General features: G+C 28.3%; 1 protein-coding gene across 4 annotated transcripts in view; it reads right to left on the reverse strand.

Annotated features, from left to right (window-relative positions):
• LOC145249693 (plexin-B-like) overlaps positions 1-22,640 on the reverse strand; it is a 575,535-nt gene that overhangs the window by 186,294 nt on the left and 366,601 nt on the right. For all 4 annotated transcript variants that reach the window (XM_080111499.1, XM_080111497.1, XM_080111498.1 and 1 more), the window contains exon 5: positions 4,394-4,591. In XM_080111499.1, coding sequence (XP_079967625.1) covers positions 4,394-4,591 — 198 coding nt within the window. The remainder of the gene's footprint in view (positions 1-4,393; positions 4,592-22,640) is intronic.

Genomic DNA, 22,640 nt, shown 5'->3' on the forward strand with positions numbered 1-22,640 from the left:
AGGAAACACAAAGCGAAAATACAGGTCGACACAGAGTTCTGTGACCTCCTTCTCCACCAACCTCCACCGCGCTCCGATGTTAGTTGTCACTTTTATTTTGAATCGTAAAAATGTAAATAAACAAATCTGTATTGAAAACATAAAAAGTGTCTCGTATTCATTTTAACACCAAATAACTTTTCGTTTATACGGCCAAGAGAACTTGACGATCACAGCCCATTCATATATGTAACAATTTTTGGTCTTGCAATCTTTGCCACTCGGCCGATTTTATCTTAAAAAAGGGGGTGTATGTTGATGACGTACATACGAACATGAAATGCTTTAGCTTGTTATTATTTAGATAAAACATCATACGACACCATCTTCCCTATTTTAGTAATATTTAGCGTTTCCTTAATGCACAGACACTAAATCCCCATTATATTATGATAAATTGCCACATAAGCAAATTCCACTACTTCAGCTAATTTAGAAACAAAACCTGTGATTATAAAAATTGCAACGACATTAGTCAAGATCTAGTCACGAAACCATTTCACTGAAAAATGTGTAATCATTTGAATGCGGAAACTTTCTTCTTTGAAAACTGACTCATATGAAATTCGGCTGTTAAATATGGTAGCCCTGAAATGACATTTTTTTTCAACAACATCCGGTTGGCAAGACCTGACATCCATTAAACTAATTAATATTTATAAAAACAAAACTTTAGAATATGATATCATAGAATAATTATTATGCAACAATTTTCAGATAATTTTTTTCATATGAGTTAAACTAAAATTCGCAACAGTTCCATTTGTTGTCGCTTTTAATATTCCATATTAACGTCGTTCACGAACTGATAATGATTAATAGTTTTTATTAGTGTCATGCCAGTTGATGATACGTTTTATCGGGGGGGGGGGGTCAGGGGGGTCACTGATCCTGTTTTATTTTAAGAGGTGCACGCTCACAGATTTTACCTTCTGTCTTTGAGAAGGAACTTATTTTGTTGCCAATCGTTTCAGCCACCTTACCGGGGAATGCTGACAAAGCATTTGACTTGAAAGTCAAATGCTAAACGTTTTGTTTTTACACATCAAATCGCAATCGTTTTTGAAAGGATACAATGTAGACACATTTTCCATTGTATTCCTTCACTCAATCGTAGTTAGACTGAAAGTGAGTGTGTAACAATGGTGTTAAAAACGGATTTTTCCACGTTAGGCTAGATTAAGCAGAGAGGCGGAAAATATGAATTGTTCAGGTTTATGATGATGATGATAATGATGATGATATCAATTAGAAAATAATTGGAAAGCTATAACAAAAAAATGTCAGATGTGAGATTCAAATGCTGAAATATGGCATAAAATATTGGAACTAAAATGTAACGCTTAAAAAGGGTTGCCTATGCAGTTCCGGGTATTTGGAGTCGCCTGCTTGTCCCCGTTGCGGAACAACAGCCGTAGAAACGACTGATCACGCTTTATTCGATTGCCGCGAACTCCGCCGGCACTGGTCGTATGTCAGCGAGGTGACGGCTCGCATCGATCCCGAGCATCCTCGCCCAATTACCGTATCCAATGTCGTTGACACGCGAGGCCGCCGTGGGACCAGGGAAGATAAATGGTCTACATTACGATCCTGTCCATGGTGAGAATAGTGATTTGGACGTCGCGTCTGCAAGGTGGCCGGGAGGTGTTGTCTTTTTCTGATCAGGATCTGATCGCTTTCTTTAAACATCAACTACGTGTAAAGATCAGATGTGATACAAGAAGGCAGCATTGTGCGGCATTTGACAGAAGATGGATACATGTAGCAAGTCTGTGTATACGAAAAGGAGCCAAGTTTGAATACGTGTTCCCGGCCTAGGTGTGGAACGCGCAGTTCCATCAAGTATAACTTAATCTTAAGCCTCTTACCTAGCCGAGTGAGTGCTCCATCCCTCCCCGACTAGGAAGCCTCCAAGATCCCCACCCCCTCCTAACTACAATTTTTCCTTTTCACCCCTCCCTCTAAATTTCACTCATCTTGAGAAGAAAGAAATCAATAACACCCCCATCCCTCACCCACAAAATTTTCTTTTCTCCATTTCGTCCCATCTAGAGGGCATCCCACTTAGAGACTGTCCTGCAAGAGCTGATGTTCCTTTACAAACCAAAGTGGAACGGGCAGTCTATCAACTAGACGGGGTTGCGAGGGTCCTACTAACTACTCGACACAAATGAATTATTTTGTTTTTACACGCTAATAAAACATGTTTTAAAAATTGGGTTGCTAAGTAGGACGTCCCCAAGTACGAAAGGGCGAGTACGGTATGATGGTGGACGAAGATACTAGCTAAGAGAAACTTTTGTTTAGTTCTAGAGTGACAAGGATGACCAGCGACCCCCTTCTCCCCCCCTTTTGAGTTGGCCTTGTGCCTAAGTTTTTTGTCCATGTTCATTTTTGCCTGAATAAAAGATTTAGTATCTCAAAGTGTAATATCTGTTCTGCAGATGCTGCACATAAGTTAATTGGTCCTTGGTCAATGTAGGGGAAACCCTTCATACTGAGACAATTATGATTTACTTGGATACTGAAAGAGTGCTCCCTTTTGGGGGGAGCTAGTTTTCCCCCCACATTAAAAAAACGACCTTGAGTCTAATTTGCTTTCGTGAGGAAGCAAATAAATATCATCTGTTCTGATGCTACACTTCACATTTTGGTCTCAGTTAATGGAGGAGAAATCCTTCATAACCGATGCAGTTTTTTGTTTTTGTTACTAACCAGAATGCCCTTTTTGGAGAGCTGCCCCCCCCTCACACACGCATTAAAACCCGACCTTGTGTCTAACTCTTCCCTCGTGGGGACGCAAGTAAAAAAAAGAAAAAGACTAAAGCTTATCCATACAGCTGCATATCAAACAAAAATAGTTTGTCTATTTAACCTGCTTGTTGTTTGGCTGGCTAATAGTAGAAACTATTAAAGTAGGAAAAGAATGCTAAAAATTGCGGAACATTTGTTTCTGATTTTATTTTTACATAATTTTAATTTTGAAAATCATTTAAAAAAAAAAGGTTCAAGCACTATATCGATAAGGACATCGGATCGAAGATGTTGGTTTTATAGTTTGGCTCCAAGAATAACCGTTTAACTGTGATGCGACGACACACACACATTATTATTATTATTGTTATTATTGTTATTATTATTATTATCATTATTATTATTATTATTATTGTTATTATTATTATTATTATTATTATTATTGTTGTTGTTATTATTATTGTTATTATTATTATTACTATTGTCATCATTATTGTTATTATTATTATTATTATTGTTATTATTATTATTATTATTATTATTGTTATTATTATTGTTGTTATTATTATTGTTATTATTATTATTATTATTACTATTGTCATCATTATTGTTATTATTATTGTCATTATTATTGTTTCACTCACTAGGAGTTCTCACGCAAGTTATTATCAGAGATTGCTCACTGACAACAACCAATGGTATTTCCTGGAGTCTGGGTGACAACAAGTTTCTCCAGATTACTAGCACTCTTCATCTCTTTCGATAACCTTTACCCATGAATTTAGGTTATCGCAACAGCCGTCTGCATTGACTTCTCGCTTTCAATAACCAGCGGTCTTCACTGGAACGTAAATGGCAATAAGTACCCCCCTTAATGTTTCAGCCCGTTTCGCACCTATCCAGTGGATGTTTTGTTAGTGCTTTACTCCGCGATCTTTCCATCCTTCCTGACCCTTCGACTATTTGATGTGGTGCCAGTCGACGCTGACGCTAGAGTTTTTTTTTTTTTTGGAAGAGGATAATCAACCTACAATTTTACAGGTTTGCAGCTTCAATTTTCTTGGTTGTATTTTTGTTTTATTTGTATTGTTTTTTTCTATATGACCAGTCAGTATTTGTCCTATATGATCGGTTAGCGTTTTTTTTTTTTTTTTTAATATTACTATTGGCTCAAAAGGAGCTTTCACACAGATCATCAGAGATCTTTCCCTAAAAACAGCCTGTGGAGTTTCCTGGAAGCTGAGTGACAACAAGTCTCCCCAGGTTTCCAGTACTCTCCATCTCTTTCGATAACATTTGCAAATAAATTTGCATTATCGCAACAGTTGCTTGCCATTGATTTCTCGTTGGTTATTTGGTCTCGCTCTTTGGGGGAGGGGTACGTAGTGATATGGCGATGGGGTTTAGAGAACTTATAGATATTCGGTTTCAGTGTTCTTGGTTCCACCATAATTATGATTATTATTATGATTAATAATAATAAAAATAAAAATAAAAATAATAATAATAATAATAATAATAATAATAATAATAATAATAAGAAGAAGAAGAAGAAGAAGAAGAAGAAGAAGAAAAAGAAGCAAACGATTCGACAAACCTGTTTTAAATGTCCCGTAGATGTTCCGACTAGTATGACCACATGAGTTGCTGTTTTTGTGAGAGCAATGGAGGTGAGGATTTCGTTTCGAAAAGTGATCACAGGCGTGGCGATTACTGGTATGTGGCCGACAACTTTGGCGTAGGAAGGTAAAGGTTGCGAATTGCACATGTACTGTTCCTTCGTCATTTTCATTAACTGCAAGCAAAAAAAAAAAAAAGAATAAAAATATGGTTAAAAAAAAAAAATCGGATACAACATAAAATAAACATGATATTTATAATCAGAGCGGAATCGGGGTTTTTTCGTTATTGTAGCAAAATCCGAAAATAAAAATATTGAATTTCAAGTTAAACTAATGGTATCTACTGAATTGCCATGTCGCAGTAATGAACATATCCAAAAATTACGAAAAACGATGAGGTAGAAAATTAATTAATAATGAAAACAGTTGTCGAAGACAATTAGTGAAAATTAAGTTTTATTAAATCTGTGAAAAATTTTCAGTTTTTAGAATACATTTACCTCCCTTTTATTATAATTCGAACTCTTCGGTGTCTTCTTTTGCAAAACTCTGCTAATTGTCTTCAAAAACTATTTTCACTAATAATTAACTTTCTACCTGATCGTTTTTCGTAATTTTTAGATATGTTCATTACAATTCAATAGATGTCATTGGGTTCACTTGAAATTCAACATTTCAGTTTTCAAATTTTGCTACAATAACGAGGAAGAATCACAACATTTTCCATTGGGTAAAATTAGTACAGGATGCATCAGCTATTGGTGGCTTACTGGTGGACTTGTGGTAACTTAATGGATGATGGATCGGTTCTCTGACGGGCTAAAGAGTCGTCGTTATCGTCATCATCATTGGGCTGACGTCTATTTTACATGCTAGTTGATTGACAGTTTAAGATATTAACTTCCAAACTAACTTATCTCTAGCCAAGTTTTTATTTATCCCTCAAGTCAATTCTTATAATTTTCTCCGATGTTTTCTTGAGATTTCCTCTGAACTGCACTTGCTATCTCAAATGTTCTACATCTACTAACCCCAAAACACTCGTCCATTATTTCAACGAGGCTATACCATGGAAGTCTTTTGTTCTACACATATAATCAGGGCTGAATCTTCTTATAAGCAAAAATTGGTATAGAATGCAACAGTAATTGGGTGCTTATTGGGAGACTTGTGGGAACCTATTGACGATGAAGCGGATATTAAACTCTGTCAAGGCAACAAAGCGTGATTCGTTATTTTCATGGTAAGTGCTCGTTTGAGCTCCAATCTATGGTCTCCCCTTGCCAAACTTTCACAAAACACACTCGACTAGCTACAACCACTATCAACATTTTCACCCACTCTCTGTGTCTAAATCTAAACGCAGATTCCACGAACACATCATCTTTCCTAGAACAACCCACCTGTGGAACACAGTTCCATTAGCCTGCTTCCCGGCCGACTGCAATATGGTGGCCTTCAAGTCAAATGCAAAGAAGTTCTTGTTAGACCTTAATCAAATTATACCCAACTTACACCATTAACGATGACTACACTAGCACATTACATTCATTAATCCTTATTCCCGAGTAGCCTTCGAACCTTGATAAGTGGTGATTCCCTTATAAAAAACGCCCCTTAACCGAATGTGATGGAACCGTTTGGAATTCACGAGAAAAGTATGGATGACCAAAAACGACAAATTGATCGTATTTTTAACTCAACACGTGATGAAGTACCACTTAAGATAACAAGTGGTGTCTCCTTTAGGAAAGCTTTGAATATGTAATGCTCTACTTATGTTAACTTAATAACGTCAGATGTGAAATAATATACGAAGTCTAATGTATTATATATATATATATATATATATATATATATATATATATATATATATATATATATATACATACATACAAAAAACATACTGTACCAGCAACAAATGATGCCAATATTCGAGGACATGAGTTTTACTCATGAAAAAGTTTTTATTCTATTTGACGGACGTGTTCAGCGTAAAGCAAGCAAACATTCTGCCACGCCAAAACTCTTTTAGCCTCGCTAGTGCCCCCCCTGCCCCCCCCCCCCCACGACGGCAACGTCAGTCTCGCATGCTGGTCATTCCGAAAAGGACTCAATCCAAAACAGCCGGTATAATTCTCCTCACGCCTTCCGTCTCTGAGCGGTGCGGAAAATGAATGTTACATTTGAAAAACTATACCGGCCGAAATGTGTACTCTTGCATTTACATATACAAAAGAAAATGATTCTGTTCGTGGTTAAGAGACTGGAGCTCAGTCGAGCACTTTTTTGTGGAAATAACGATAGAGTAGAAAGAGACTAGAAACTGTGAGAAAGGAACTATTGAAAAGAGAGAAGGTCTTTATCTCCCCCCCCAACACACACTAGATTTCGAAGTCAAATATGTACTCAAGTCAAAGCAAAAAAAGAGTGATCTGAACAGCGCTTCCCCACATGTAGATATGGTACCCCATGTTAGCACACCCCTGACTATTATATGGGTAGTGGATCGCATTTTGAGTTCGTATTTATTTTCCTCATCACTAAGGCAGAGTAAGACATAAAGTCAGTTTTTAATGTGGAAGGGGAATGTAGATTTTCAAATAGGAGCGCTGCAGCTTTGGAACAAGACTTTAACAATTTCCTCAGTCTAGAAAAATATCTCCTTTCACTGATCGAGGACAGAGAAGGCAAAGCGTAGTATCAAAACAGATACTACACTTTGCTGGTAGCCAAAAGGCCAGAGGAAAACATCCATTTTTTCAGCACCCTTAGCAACAGATTGTATATAAGCCTGCCTTCTCCAGATCTGATATGAAAATTTGTCCTATGCGCTTACCAACACTAGGAACTCTCTCTCTCTCTCTCTCTCTCTCTCTCCCTCTCTCTCTCAAGAGTATAAATATTCATATCGGTTAAGGCAAAAGTAAACTAGAGCATTTGATAAACTAATACTTTTTATTCCAGAGTTGGTCTGTCAATAACTAAACTGGTACCCGATTATAGAGTGTGTGTGTGTGTAAACTAGAGTAAACTGTATCATTATAGTGTATACGATATTGTTACATTGACGCGCTAATTCTTAATAGATTACCAAAGTTAAGCGACGGGGTGTCTGGATTGTACCAGATGGGCGACCATTTCGTAAGATTAGGCACTCTATATGGAAGGACAGTGATACTTTCCCGCAAAAAACAAAAACAAAACAAAAACAAACAAACAAGCAAAAAAAAAAAAAAAGCAACAAAAGAAAACGCAAAAACCAATGTCGTCATTTCTGCTAATCTCGTCTCCTTTAAAACACTCCTATGAGAAAGAATCTGGTTCAATTCATACAGGGTGAATTCACCACGTATAAAAAGGCATATATATATATATATATATATATATATATATATATATATATATATATATATATATATATATGTGTGTGTGTGTGTGTGTGTGTGTGTGTGTGTGTGTTTTATTACGTGTTTGGTTACATATGTTTCGGATGATGTAACCAAACAGATAAAATGGTAATAAAAAAATAAAACACATATTTCCTCTGCAATAGTATTGAGCACTCTCTTCAGGTTTTTACTAATTACCAGTTTTACAATATATATATATATATATATATATATATATATATATATATATATATATATATATATATATATATACTAACTTCCATATATATATATATACTAATTTCCAAATGGCGTGTGTAATAATTTTAACTATAATTAGATTATAATTTGCAAATTACAGTTACTGTTGCAAATCTTAAAAGCAATAGGCACATTCGTCTTCATTAGTTCACCGAAGTTAAGCAACGTTGAACCAAATCAACACCAGATGGGTGACTATTTAAAAATAAAATGTAACATGCGGCCACAGCCGAGATTGAACTCACTACACGAGTTTGTAGTGTAATCCAAATCTTGTCCAAAGCTGAATACTTGATGCTTCACCAGTGCTCTCAAGGGTATTTCTTTTTAGAAATATCAGACACTAAAAAAAAAAAATCAAAAACAAAAAAAAACTAAAACAAAATATCCCCCCCCCTAAAAATTTCATAAAATGAAACTGCAAAACATTAACGTCATTATCTCTCTTGACCGGGATAAACATGCAATTGAGGACTGTTTTAAATTTGTTATATAAGGTATATACAGCATAATCATGATGATATATCGATTCTGGTTAGATCTCCGGAGTTAAGCAATGTTGATCTTAGTCAGTACCAGATGGGTGATCATTTGGGGATACCAGGCAATGTATGTAGCGGAACGATAACCCTTTTTGCAAAAAATTAAAATTTATTAACACGCCAGACAGGAATTACATGTGAGGTGGTGCCGCCTGTGAATTTAATATTCTCATGGAATTTCCTCATACGAAGGAAACTAATTCAACTCAATCTGGGTTGTTATGCTAAAATCTGAAATAACGTTCCTATTTAGTGGTAAACGTATTTGTCAGCGAGAAATAACAATGTTGTTGTCTTCCCTGTCCGGGATATACATGTAACTAGGTGCTGCTTCTGAATTTCATTCTCTAGAAACTTTTTTCTTTAGAGGAAGCCGGCTCAACCTGATCGAGTGAATGCCGCTCCAGGTTCCTTAATTAATTTGGTGGATGATGTAAAATAGTGCAAGTACCATGCAGACTTAAGGTATCTGTTCAATTATAGATAACTTTTTTACTTGTGGGATTACCACTTATATATAAGTCACTTTGTGTGTGTGACTTCCTTTCTCATAAGTTCCGAAACGGCTGAGCCTATCCTTTTGCAAATTTCACACAAAGGTAATTTATATGTCTGGCAGTGTTTTTAGATATGTTTTGCACAGAAGTTCATCCGATAAGTATCAAAAATCGGAAAATCCGATCTTAAACGTAAATTATCAAGCCCAAATATTAGCTGACATGATATTGTGAACAAACTCAGACGAAATTTGCTGAACGACATTATCATTATTATTACTGTTTTATCTTTTATTTTAATTTTCTTTTACGAATTAATCCACCGGGCAAATTATTCCTCGTAAATTTGGTGGATGATTCAAGATAGTGCAAGTACCATGTAGACCAAAGATATCTGTTCAATTATAGATCCACTTCTTTTTTACTTGGGGATTACCGCTTCTCAAGGCCAGCTCACTCTAAGATCAGGGTTAATGAGTGTTATGTAAACGATAAGCAGTAATGGACAACTTGAATAGGATTTATTTATATACTAGCACGGGGTTTCCGGTCTTGCTTGATTGTAAAATATGCTTAAATATATTTTATGCAGATTTCGTATTTATTATCATAGAGCCAATTGTCTATTGAATATTATATTGTTGGTTGTTGTTTTTGTTTTACGGCATATCAACCCTTTTCAGGTTATTTAATGCCGAATCCAAAGATTTTGAAGAAATTTTTTTAATAGAATATATTTGTTGTTTTTCACGTCGGTTTCTATTTAACCCGTAGTTGGGACCCTAACAGGTACTACCACTCTGGGCCAGAGTGGACCTGGGAGCAATGGTAATTAAAGGGTGGCTCCACACTCCCTAAAGCCCGCAAGCTGGAGCCTCACCATTGGATATAGTTTAAGATCATATCCAGAACCGGGAAGTAGGGGAAGAAAAAAAAGTGCGGGGGGGGGAGAAGGGGGCTGTTGTTTTTGTTTTTTGTTTTGCAGAACATAATTAAGTTTTACAAAAGAGAATAGAAACACCAAAAATATAGGTGCATTTCGTCTCAGGAAGCCAATAGACAGCCTGATCTGATAGCACCAGGAATATTATATTGTATCTGAAATATAGTACTGATTTCAAAAATTAAAATAATGACTTGAATGCAATCAGTTAGAATCGAAATCAAAACGTTTATTGCTCCAACCGCGTTCCCTACCGTTTGAGCTATCTCGAGATAGATAAAAAAATATTTGAAATTAAACCAATTCAAGCTATGAAAGAATTTGCGCATGCGCAAAAGTAATAGAAAGATGACAGCATGTTGAAATGAATAACTTGGTAATATATGTCTGTACACGTAATTACGCGATCCAAACAAATTTTATTCGTTATAAACTATCCTTGGTGTACGATTAATATTTTCTGTTAATTTCAGTGTTATGTGACCAGTAGTTTAATAGTTTATCGGTTAAATATTTACACACAAAAGCACATACATAGTCTACCATTTTATTAATATAGAAAGGGCGGCTAAACAAGAACTTATTTAAATTAGACTTGAAGACGGCCATGTTATAAAAAAATTGGGAAAACTTGTGTTTCTTAACGAAAAGGAAAACGTTTATTTTGACACGCGCCCTTGTTGTATCAAAGAACAAAATATCCAGTCTCCCAATAAACCAAATAAAAATAGTGGATTTATAAAACAAAATATGAATTCCTTAATTAGATTTTTTGTTTAATTTTGTGGCTTTTATTTTATTTTTGTTTTGTATTTTTGGTTTAATTTTATTTTATTTTTTTTTGTATTTTTTGGTTTTAAATTACGACTTCTATGAAAATCATAAACAATTTAAATAATATGAACCATTTTTATTTAGCATATTTTATTTTTGACAAAGAAAGAGAGAAAACAAAAGAAGGTGAAAGAGCAAAAGAGGGAGAGAGAGGAAAGAGAAAGAGACGACAAAAAAGAGAGACAGGAAGAAAAAGAGAACGAAAGGAAGATAGAGGAAAAAGATAAGTGAGAAGGAGAGAAAGCTAAAGAGAAAGAGAACGAAATATACGGATAGATAGATAGATAGAGAGAGAGAGAGATAGAGAGAGGGAGAAAGAGAGAAAGGGAGAGAGAGATCCATTAAAGGTTAAATTAATCTTAGCTATTTGTATTTGGCATATTTTTCTTGCAAAGAAAGAGAGAAAGGGAGAGAGAGATCCATTAAAGTTTAAATTAATCTTAGCTATTTGTATTTGGCATATTTTTCTTGCAAAGAAAGAGAGAAAGGGAGACAGAGCAAACGAGAGAGCAAAAGAGAGAGAAGGGAACAAAAACGAAAAAGAAAAGGTTGAGATATAGGTCGATATATATATATATATATATATATATATATATATATATATATATATAGATAGATAAGAAAAGAGAGGAGAAGAGAGAGAAAGCGAAAGAGGACGATAGATAGATAGATAGATAGATAGAGAGAGAGAGAGAGAGCGGGATGGAGATATTCATTAAAACTTAGTCATATTTTTCTTGCAAAGAGAGAGAGAGAGCAAAAGACCGAGAAGCAGCCAAAGAGAGAGAGAGAGAGAGAGAGAGAGAGAGAGAGAGAGAGAGAGAGAGAGAGAGAGAGAGAGAGAGAGAGAAAGAGGACAATATATATATATATATATATATATATATATGTATATATATATATATATATAGAGAGAGAGAGAGAGAGAGAGAGAGAGACGAAAATATTTAAAGATAAAGAGAGAAGATGGGGGAGATATCCATCAAAACTTAAAATAATATAACCCATTTGTATTTGGCATATTTTTCTTGCAAAGAGAGAGAGAGAGAGAGGGAAAGAGAGAGAGAGAGAGAGAGAGAGAGAGGGAGAGAGAGATCCAATATTCTTCTGTTCTCTGATATCTTTTGCAAAACGCGTATTTGAGATAATTAGTTCTCAATTACACGAAAATTGATCAATCAAACAATAGCGAATTTGGTTTCTTTTCTTTCTTTCTTCTAAAAAAAAAATTCTAATTGAGTAAAGTTTGTCCCAAGATACAAAACAAAAAAACAACAAAAAACAAAAGAAAAACAGAACAAAACCAAACAAACAACAACAAAAAAAAAAACAAACAAAAAATATAAAAAAATAAATAAAAATCAATAAATAAAATACAAATATGAAAATTAAGACACACGAAAATTAAACGACAAAACAAAAACAAAAATAAGAACTTTGTGATCTAAACAATATTTTTTTTACATTTCCTATCAGATTAAAAAATACAAGAATTATTTTAATAGTTATAATATAATTATTATAATATTAATAACTTCGACCAGCAAATCTTTTAACAATTACACATTAAATTTACTGTCCCCCCCTCTCTCTCTTCTTTTTCATTTTCCTTTCTTTTGTTGTCTCTTCCTTTTTCGCTCTCCTTGTCCGGTATTCCTTGACAGACCATAATCGTATTTCAAACGTAAGCCTGACAGACCAACGAAATTATTTTAAACATAAGCATGACCTACCATCATTGGTATTTAATGTGTAATTGTTCATATTATTTAAATTTTTTATAATTTTCATAGAATTCGTAATTTAAAACCAAAAATACAAAATAAAAAATAAAATAAAACCAAAAAAATGATTTTACCATCCCTGGGTCGTGTATTCTTCAAGAATACACACAGACACACACACACACACACACACACACACACACACACACACACACACACACACACACACATATATATATGGAATGGAAACGGCACTAACCCTACGCGGGTTTAACCAGCTCCCTCCAAAGGAGGAAATTCCATGGGAGTATGAAATTCACAAGTGGTCGCCAGTCGCATGTATAGACCGTTAGGAGAGATGACAAAGTGTAGTATCTGTTCTTCAGATGCTGCACTTCAATTTCTTGTTCTCTGTCAGTTGAGGAAAAATCCTTCACGACTGAGACAATCTTTATTTTTGCTCCTTTTCTCCACGTTACAAAACGACCCTACTGTCTAAGTATGTCCCGTGGGGAGGCATTGTAAATAGGAACCATTGCAAGGAGGTGTCGACGTCCTCCTACATACAGCGCCTGGAGTTCCTAAATTATCACCCATTTTAGTAATAACCAGGCTACACGTTACTTAACTCCGGTGATCTGACGAGAACTGGTGTGTCAAATATATTGTTGTATTTCATTTCAATAAACAAAAAAATCAGTCTACAATCATTATTTATATTTTCTTTTTCCATCATTTTTTTTTAAAACATTAGTGAAGTCTATATTTTCTTTTTTTCCATGAGCGCTGTGCACGCGGTTCATGATGCATATAAGAGATGCTGCGGTAACAACTCATCAGAAGCAAACTAATGTTAAAACTAGTGTCTGTAGGTATCACAAATAATTGTAGTAATAATTATGTCTGCCCCTTTAAGAAACCGTTCTTATTGTCGAGTACTTTACGTTGAATTCAAATACGTCGGTCACTTAAGCCCACGTGCGGAAATCGTAATGTTAAAATTACATGATCTTGAAGGAGATTTTCGATTTATATAAATGTTAATTTCAACTATATTCGCAGCACGGTTTACGGTGGCCGAGTGGTTTGTTCCTTGCTAATAGAGTCAGAGATGGTTTTGTGATCGGGTTCGAATCTTCTGACCGGTGGTAATTGTAACTACTTGCACTAATGTTTCTCGAAAAGATGAAACACTGTCCGTAGGCATGAAAAATAATTATATATATATATAATGTTATTAAATCACATTATGATATAACTCTTATTTAACACACACACACACACACACATATATATGCGTGTGTGTACATTACATACATACATTGCCCTTTATTATATGTCTCAAATCACCAGTAGATAAATTAATATTCATTAAAAACAGCAAGGAGTAAAATAATCTCTCATTCACGTCTAATAATTATTTTACTTGATTAAGCTTTTATTACTTTAATTCATAAATGCAGGATAGGAGTGATTTCCCTCTATTTTATGCACATATATATACTTCGATTAAAACGCTACGACAAGCCTTTCAGACGTTTTTGTACGCTTTTTTAATCAACATTAATTAACCAACTCTTTGTCCTGGCGGATGAAAGCGTGGGTTAAGAGAAATTGAATTGTACTAGGAAGTTTTCAGCTCAATACCCATCGGAAAAAAACAAAAAAACAAAACAAAAAAAAAACGTAAGATAGGAAATAACTAAAGGTGTTTGAGAACAGTATATCCCCTTTATCAGCTAACATATAAAGTTATCTAGCCGGATCATATCCAAATAGCATTTAATCTGATAAATCAAACTTTGGCTCTAACTAGCTAATTTTCAATTCTAATTGCCGTACCACCTTATTTGTAACTTTGTTTTTATATTAATAAATCCAACATATAAAGTTATTTTGTCGGATTTTCAAAGTCAGAACTGAATAGCATTAAAGCTGACAAATCGAACCAATTTTTATTTGTTACTATTGTATAATTATTGACACTATAATAACATACTTTTTTTTAAAAGTTTATTTTAAAATAAGCTACTAGTACAGTTTACGGATTGTGCTGAAATAATAGCCTTATTATTTAGAAACTCATTCTTAACATAGTGAGAGTGACTTTTTAACTATATTGTACTTTCACCTAACAATTCAATAAACAAATGATACCGTAAAAATTGAATTTTCATTTGCTATTGATGTACCATGTTATTTGCAACTTTTTTTATATTAATAAGTCAATAATAAGTCAAATGTATAATATTATCCTGCCGGATTTTCAAAGTCAGACAAAAGTCACATTTAAGCTGACAATTCAAGATTTGGCTACAGGCTAGTCAGTTTTCATTTTTTATTTTTGTACCGTATTATTAACAATCTAACACCCTTTGTTGCAATTAATTTAAATAAAATATTTAGTCTGAGTACAAAATGATCTCCCACATCTTTTGATGATAATTGACGATTCTTGACCCGTTGAGTCAGTATTTGTTAAACTCCATTTCTCTTGATTGGTAGAGAGAAGCTATCGATAACAAAACTCGAGAAAGAGACTGCCTTTACTTTTAAAGTCTGATTTGATATATCGATACTGGATTCAGAATAGCCTATTTTTTCTTTTACTGTGTTATGCGCACGTTTATATTTTTATTTCGCTCTTTTTTAAATTGTTTTTTGTAAACACTTATTCTTGCTAAGAAAACTGATAATATGGAGACCTTCTTCCTTAGCTACTGAAGCAGATAAAGGAGAAGTTATTTGCAATTATGTCGAGTTTTCTTCCTTAAGTTCTTTAAAATTAATATGTCTGTGTTTGTGTGTGTGTTTTTTCTGCTGCTATTTTGTTTGTATTATGATCTCCAATATTTTTAATGGATAATAAAGGATCGTCATTTATTATATTCCATTTTTTTTATTTGTAGAAGAAAGCTATTGATGAAAAACATCGAGAAAGGGACTGAATACTTTTTTTTTTATTATGTTTCTGAATTTTTTAGATGAGGAACCATGGTGTAGTGGACAATGTGCTAGATAAAATTCAGTTCTAATTGCATTCTTCTGGAGGTTGAACGTTTAATCCTCAGTGCGGGTGATACTAAAAATACAGTTGCGAATTACGTAGGACTTCTATCCGGTCATGGTTGATGGAACTAGAGCATGCAGTCCCCTGGATTAAATGAACAGTTTTGTTCGAAATTTCGAGCAGATTCCCGAGTTCGACAAAATACTTCTGGAGGAGGTTTGAGGTTACATTCGGCCAAAACGATGTAAGAATAACACTAAAGATGAGAAGAGTAGTCCGAATAATCCAAATAATCCAAATTGACTTTATAGATTATATATATATATATATATATATATATATATATATATATATATATATATATATATATATATATATATATATATTACTGTGTAAGAGTCAAAATGAAGGGGGGAGAATTAAGATTGTCTTTTTTGTTTCTTTTCTACATTAAATAAAATGCTCTGTTCGAATTTCTACAGAAAGATTTGTTAGTTCCACTACCTACACCTGAAGAATGATAGAGGTTACTTCGACCAAAACGTTGTGAGAATAACGCTAAGACGAGAACAAAAGTTCTAATAATTCAACTAATACGAATTGCCTTCATATATTAGGTATAGTCTGAAGCCTATTAAAGAATCAAAATGAAAGGGAGATAACTATGGCAGTCTTCTTCGCTTTCCTTTGAAAGGATACGAAATAAGCATCTTATTCCACATTTAATAGCTATTACATTTGATTGGAAGCTGATTGTTACGGACACAGTTGCATCGTTTTTCCTGGAATGTTTCTTTAACATGATTAGCTCATTTATCCATGCAATAGCGTCATGTATCTCTACTTATGTAACGTTGTCCGGGAACCAACACGTTGTGGCCTCAGTTACAAAGCCGACAAAGAACAGAAAAGAACTTGCTCTTTCTTTAACAACGACATTTGTTTCCCCATTGTTATAGCCGTAATGACACCAACGTGATCGTCTTCTCGAACATCATCCATTACCCTAACGTACTCTCAAACCTCATCCACGTCACTAATTTGATCTCCTTTTAAATGTCTTTATTTTTTCCCTATCAGTGACCTCGTTTCGCATGCACTTTCATACCGGCGTCCGCGTTATATTACGCTTATCTTATGCAAATTGCAATTGCCCAAAGTCTCCTAGCAACCTTTATCTTTTAATTTTTTTACTGTCTCTTCTTTCTTGGATGTTCTTTTTAATTAACGCCTTCTTCATTTCCACTTCAACTGCGCGCCATTTTCTTCTTTCGTCGTTTGCAGATTTGAAAATATTCCTGGAATTAAAATGTTTGCCGGCGCAAATTGAATGTTAACTTTTTGCAAACATAATGAAATACCGGTGATTGCATACTTTCTAAATGACAAACACATAATGAGTAAATGTCATTCTGGTTTATTATATATTAAAAATCCAGCTGTCTGATGTGATATTTTATGAAGTTAGAATCTATCTTAATGAAGTCGTATTCTTGTCTGTTTGTTCACAATTTGATTAATCTAGACAAAAAAGTACTCTGTTTCATAAATTAATTTTCATATTGAAAATGGACGTTTACACATTTAGATTCCAACATGATTTTTATGTATATATATACTATTTATTTATTTATTTTTATGTATATATACTATTTATTTATTTATTTATATGTATATATATATACTATTTATTTATTTATATGTATATATATATATTTATTTATTTATTTATATGTATATATATACTATTTATTTATTTATTTATTTATATGTATATATACTATTTATTCATTTATTTTTATGTATATATACTATTTATTTATTTATTTTTATGTATATATACTATTTATTTATTTATATATGTGTATATATACTATTTATTTATTTATTTTTATGTATATATACTATTTATTTATTTATCTATATGTATATATACTATTTATTCATTTATTTTTATGTATATATACTATTTATTCATTTATTTTTATGTATATATACTATTTATTTATATATGTGTATATATACTATTTATTTATTTATATGTATATATACTATTTATTTATATGTATATATACTATTTATTTATATGTATATATACTATTGATTTATTTATTTATATGTATATATACTATTGATTTATTTATTTATATGTATATATACTATTGATTTATTTATTTATATGTATATATACTATTGATTTATTTATTTATATGTATATATACTATTTATTTATTTATATGTATATATACTATTGATTTATTTATTTATATGTATATATACTATTGATTCATTTATTTTTATATATATATACTATTGATTTATTTATATGTATATATACTATTTATTTATATGTATATATACTATTTATTTATATGTATATATACTATTTATTTATATGTATATATACTATTTATTTATTTATATGTATATATACTATTGATTTATTTATTTATATGTATATATATACTATTTATTTATTTATTTATATGTATATATACTATTTATTTATATGTATATATACTATTTATTTATATGTATATATACTATTGATTTATTTATTTATATGTATATATACTATTGATTTATTTATTTATATGTATATATACTATTTATTCATTTATTTTTATGTATATATACTATTTATTCATTTATTTATATGTATATATACTATTTATTTATATGTATATATACTATTTACTAATTTATATGTATATATACTATTGATTTATTTATTTATATGTATATATACTATTTATTTGTTTATATGTATATATACTATTTATTTACTTATATGTATATATACTATTTATTTATATGTATATATACTATTTATTTATATGTATATATACTATTTATTTATTTATATATATATATACTATTGATTTATTATTTATATGTATATATACTATTGATTTATTTATTTATATGTATATATACTATTTATTTATTTATATGTATATATACTATTTATTTATATGTATATGTACTATTTATTTATTTATATGTATATATACTATTTATTCATTTATTTATATGTATATATACTCTTTATTCATATATTTTTATGTATATATACTATTTACTTATATGTATATATACTATTTATTCATTTATTTATATGTATATATACTATTTATTTATATGTATATATACTATTTACTAATTTATATGTATATATACTATTGATTTATTTATTTATATGTATATATACTATTTATTTATTTATATGTATATATACTATTTATTTATTTATATGTATATATACTATTTATTTATATGTATATATACTATTTATTTATATGTATATATACTATTTATTTATTTATATATATATACTATTGATTTATTATTTATATGTATATATACTATTGATTTATTTATTTATATGTATATATACTATTTATTTATTTATATGTATATATACTATTGATTTATTTATTTATATGTATATATACTATTGATTTATTTATTTATATGTATATATACTATTTATTCATTTATTTATATGTATATATACTATTTATTCATTTATTTTTATGTATATATACTATTTATTCATTTATTTATATGTATATATACTATTTATTCATTTATTTTTATGTATATATACTATTTATTCATTTATTTTTGTGTATATATACTATTTATTTATATGTATATATACTATTTATTTATTTATATGTATATATACTATTGATTTATTTATTTATATGTATATATACTATTTATTCATTTATTTATATGTATATATACTATTTATTCATTTATTTTTATGTATATATACTATTTATTTATTTATTTTTATGTATATATACTATTTATTTATTTATATATGTGTATATATACTATTTATTTATTTATTTTTATGTATATATACTATTTATTTATTTATTTATATGTATATATATACTATTTATTTATTTATATGTATATATATACTATTTATTCATTTATTTTTATGTATATATACTATTTATTTATTTATTTATATGTATATATACTATTTATTTATTTATTTATATGTATATATATACTATTTATTTATTTATTTATATGTATATATATACTATTTATTTATTTATATGTATATATACTATTTATTCATTTATTTTTATGTATATATACTATTTATTTATTTATTCTTATGTATATATACTATTTATTTATTTATATGTATATATATACTATTTATTTATTTATTTTTATGTATATATATATACTATTTATTTATTTATATGTATATATACTATTTATTCATTTATTTTTATGTATATATACTATTTATTTATTTATTTTTATGTATATATACTATTTATTTATTTATATATGTGTATATATACTATTTATTTATTTATTTTTATGTATATATACTATTTATTTATTTATTTATATGTATATATATACTATTTATTTATTTATATGTATATATACTATTTATTCATTTATTTTTATGTATATATACTATTTATTTATTTATTTTTATGTATATATACTATTTATTTATTTATATATGTGTATATATACTATTTATTTATTTATTTTTATGTATATATACTATTTATTTATTTATCTATATGTATATATACTATTTATTCATTTATTTTTATGTATATATACTATTTATTCATTTATTTTTATGTATATATACTATTTATTTATTTATATGTATATATACTATTTATTTATATGTATATATACTATTTATTTATTTATATGTATATATACTATTGATTTATTTATTTATATGTATATATACTATTGATTTATTTATTTATATGTATATATACTATTGATTTATTTATTTATATGTATATATACTATTTATTTATTTATATGTATATATACTATTGATTTATTTATTTATATGTATATATACTGTTTATTTATATGTATATATACTATTGATTCATTTATTTTTATGTATATATACTATTGATTTATTTATATGTATATATACTATTTATTTATATGTATATATACTATTTATTTATATGTATATATACTATTTATTTATTTATATGTATATATACTATTGATTTATTTATTTATATGTATATATACTATTTATTTATATGTATATATACTATTTATTTATATGTATATATACTATTTATTTATATGTATATATACTATTTATTTATATGTATATATACTATTGATTTATTTATTTATATGTATATATACTATTGATTTATTTATTTATATGTATATATACTATTTATTTATTTATTTATATGTATATATACTATTTATTTATTTATTTATATGTATATATACTCTTTATTCATTTATTTTTATGTATATATACTATTTATTCATTTATTTATATGTATATATACTATTTATTTATATGTATATATACTATTTACTAATTTATATGTATATATACTATTGATTTATTTATTTATATGTATATATACTATTTATTTGTTTATATGTATATATACTATTTATTTATTTATTTATATGTATATATACTATTTATTTATATGTATATATACTATTTATTTATTTATATGTATATATACTATTTATTTATTTATATGTATATATACTATTTATTTATATGTATATATACTATTGATTTATTATTTATATGTATATATACTATTGATTTATTTATTTATATGTATATATACTATTTATTTATTTATATGTATATATACTATTGATTTATTTATTTATATATATATACTATTGATTTATTTATTCATATGTATATATACTATTTATTCATTTATTTATATGTATATATACTATTTATTCATTTATTTATATGTATATATACTATTTATTCATTTATTTATATGTATATATACTATTTATTCATTTATTTTTATGTATATATACTATTTATTCATTTATTTTTATGTATATATACAATTTATTCATTTATTTATATGTATATATACTATTTATTCATTTATTTTTGTGTATATATACTATTTATTTATATGTATATATACTATTTATTTATTTATATGTATATATACTATTGGTTTATTTATTTATATGTATATATACTATTGATTTATTTATTTATGTGTAGATATACTATTTATTTATTTATATGTATATATACTATTTATTTATATGTATATATACTATTTATTTATATGTATATATACTATTTATTTATATGTATATATACTATTTATTTATATGTATATATACTATTTATTTATTTATATGTATATATTCTATTGATTTATTTATATGTATATATACTATTGATTTATTTATTTATGTGTAGATATACTATTTATTTATTTATATGTATATATACTATTTATTTATATGTATATATACTATTTATTTATATGTATATATACTATTTATTTATATGTATATATACTATTTATTTATATGTATATATACTATTTATTTATATGTATATATACTATTTATTTATTTATATGTATATATACTATTGATTTATTTATATGTATATATACTATTTATTTATATGTATATATACTATTTATTTATATGTATATATACTATTTATTTATATGTATATATACTATTTATTTATTTATATGTATATATACTATTTATTTATTTATATGTATATATACTATTTATTTATATGTATATATACTATTGATTTATTTATTTATGTGTAGATATACTATTTATTTATTTATATGTATATATACTATTTATTTATATGTATATATACTATTTATTTATATGTATATATACTATTTATTTATATGTATATATACTATTTATTTATATGTATATATACTATTTATTTAAAGAGAATCTAAATTCATGGAGTAACATCATTTGCATATTACATTAAGGAAAATCTATTTTAATAATTAATGCCATGTTAGTAATTGTTTGTTATAATAGAATTTTCTACATTATTCAATTTAGAAATGTTATTTAAAGTTGGTTTATTTAATTTGTTTTACATTTGATTTATATTTGATTTAATTTATTTTTTGTAATTATTATTAGCCTACGCCATATACCTTCAAAAGCAGGAGTAAATGTATTTATTTAAGCAG

Source organism: Euprymna scolopes, chromosome 28, assembly GCF_053919585.1.
Source record: "Euprymna scolopes isolate OS-2025 chromosome 28, ASM5391958v1, whole genome shotgun sequence".
NCBI lineage: Eukaryota > Metazoa > Mollusca > Cephalopoda > Sepiida > Sepiolidae > Euprymna > Euprymna scolopes.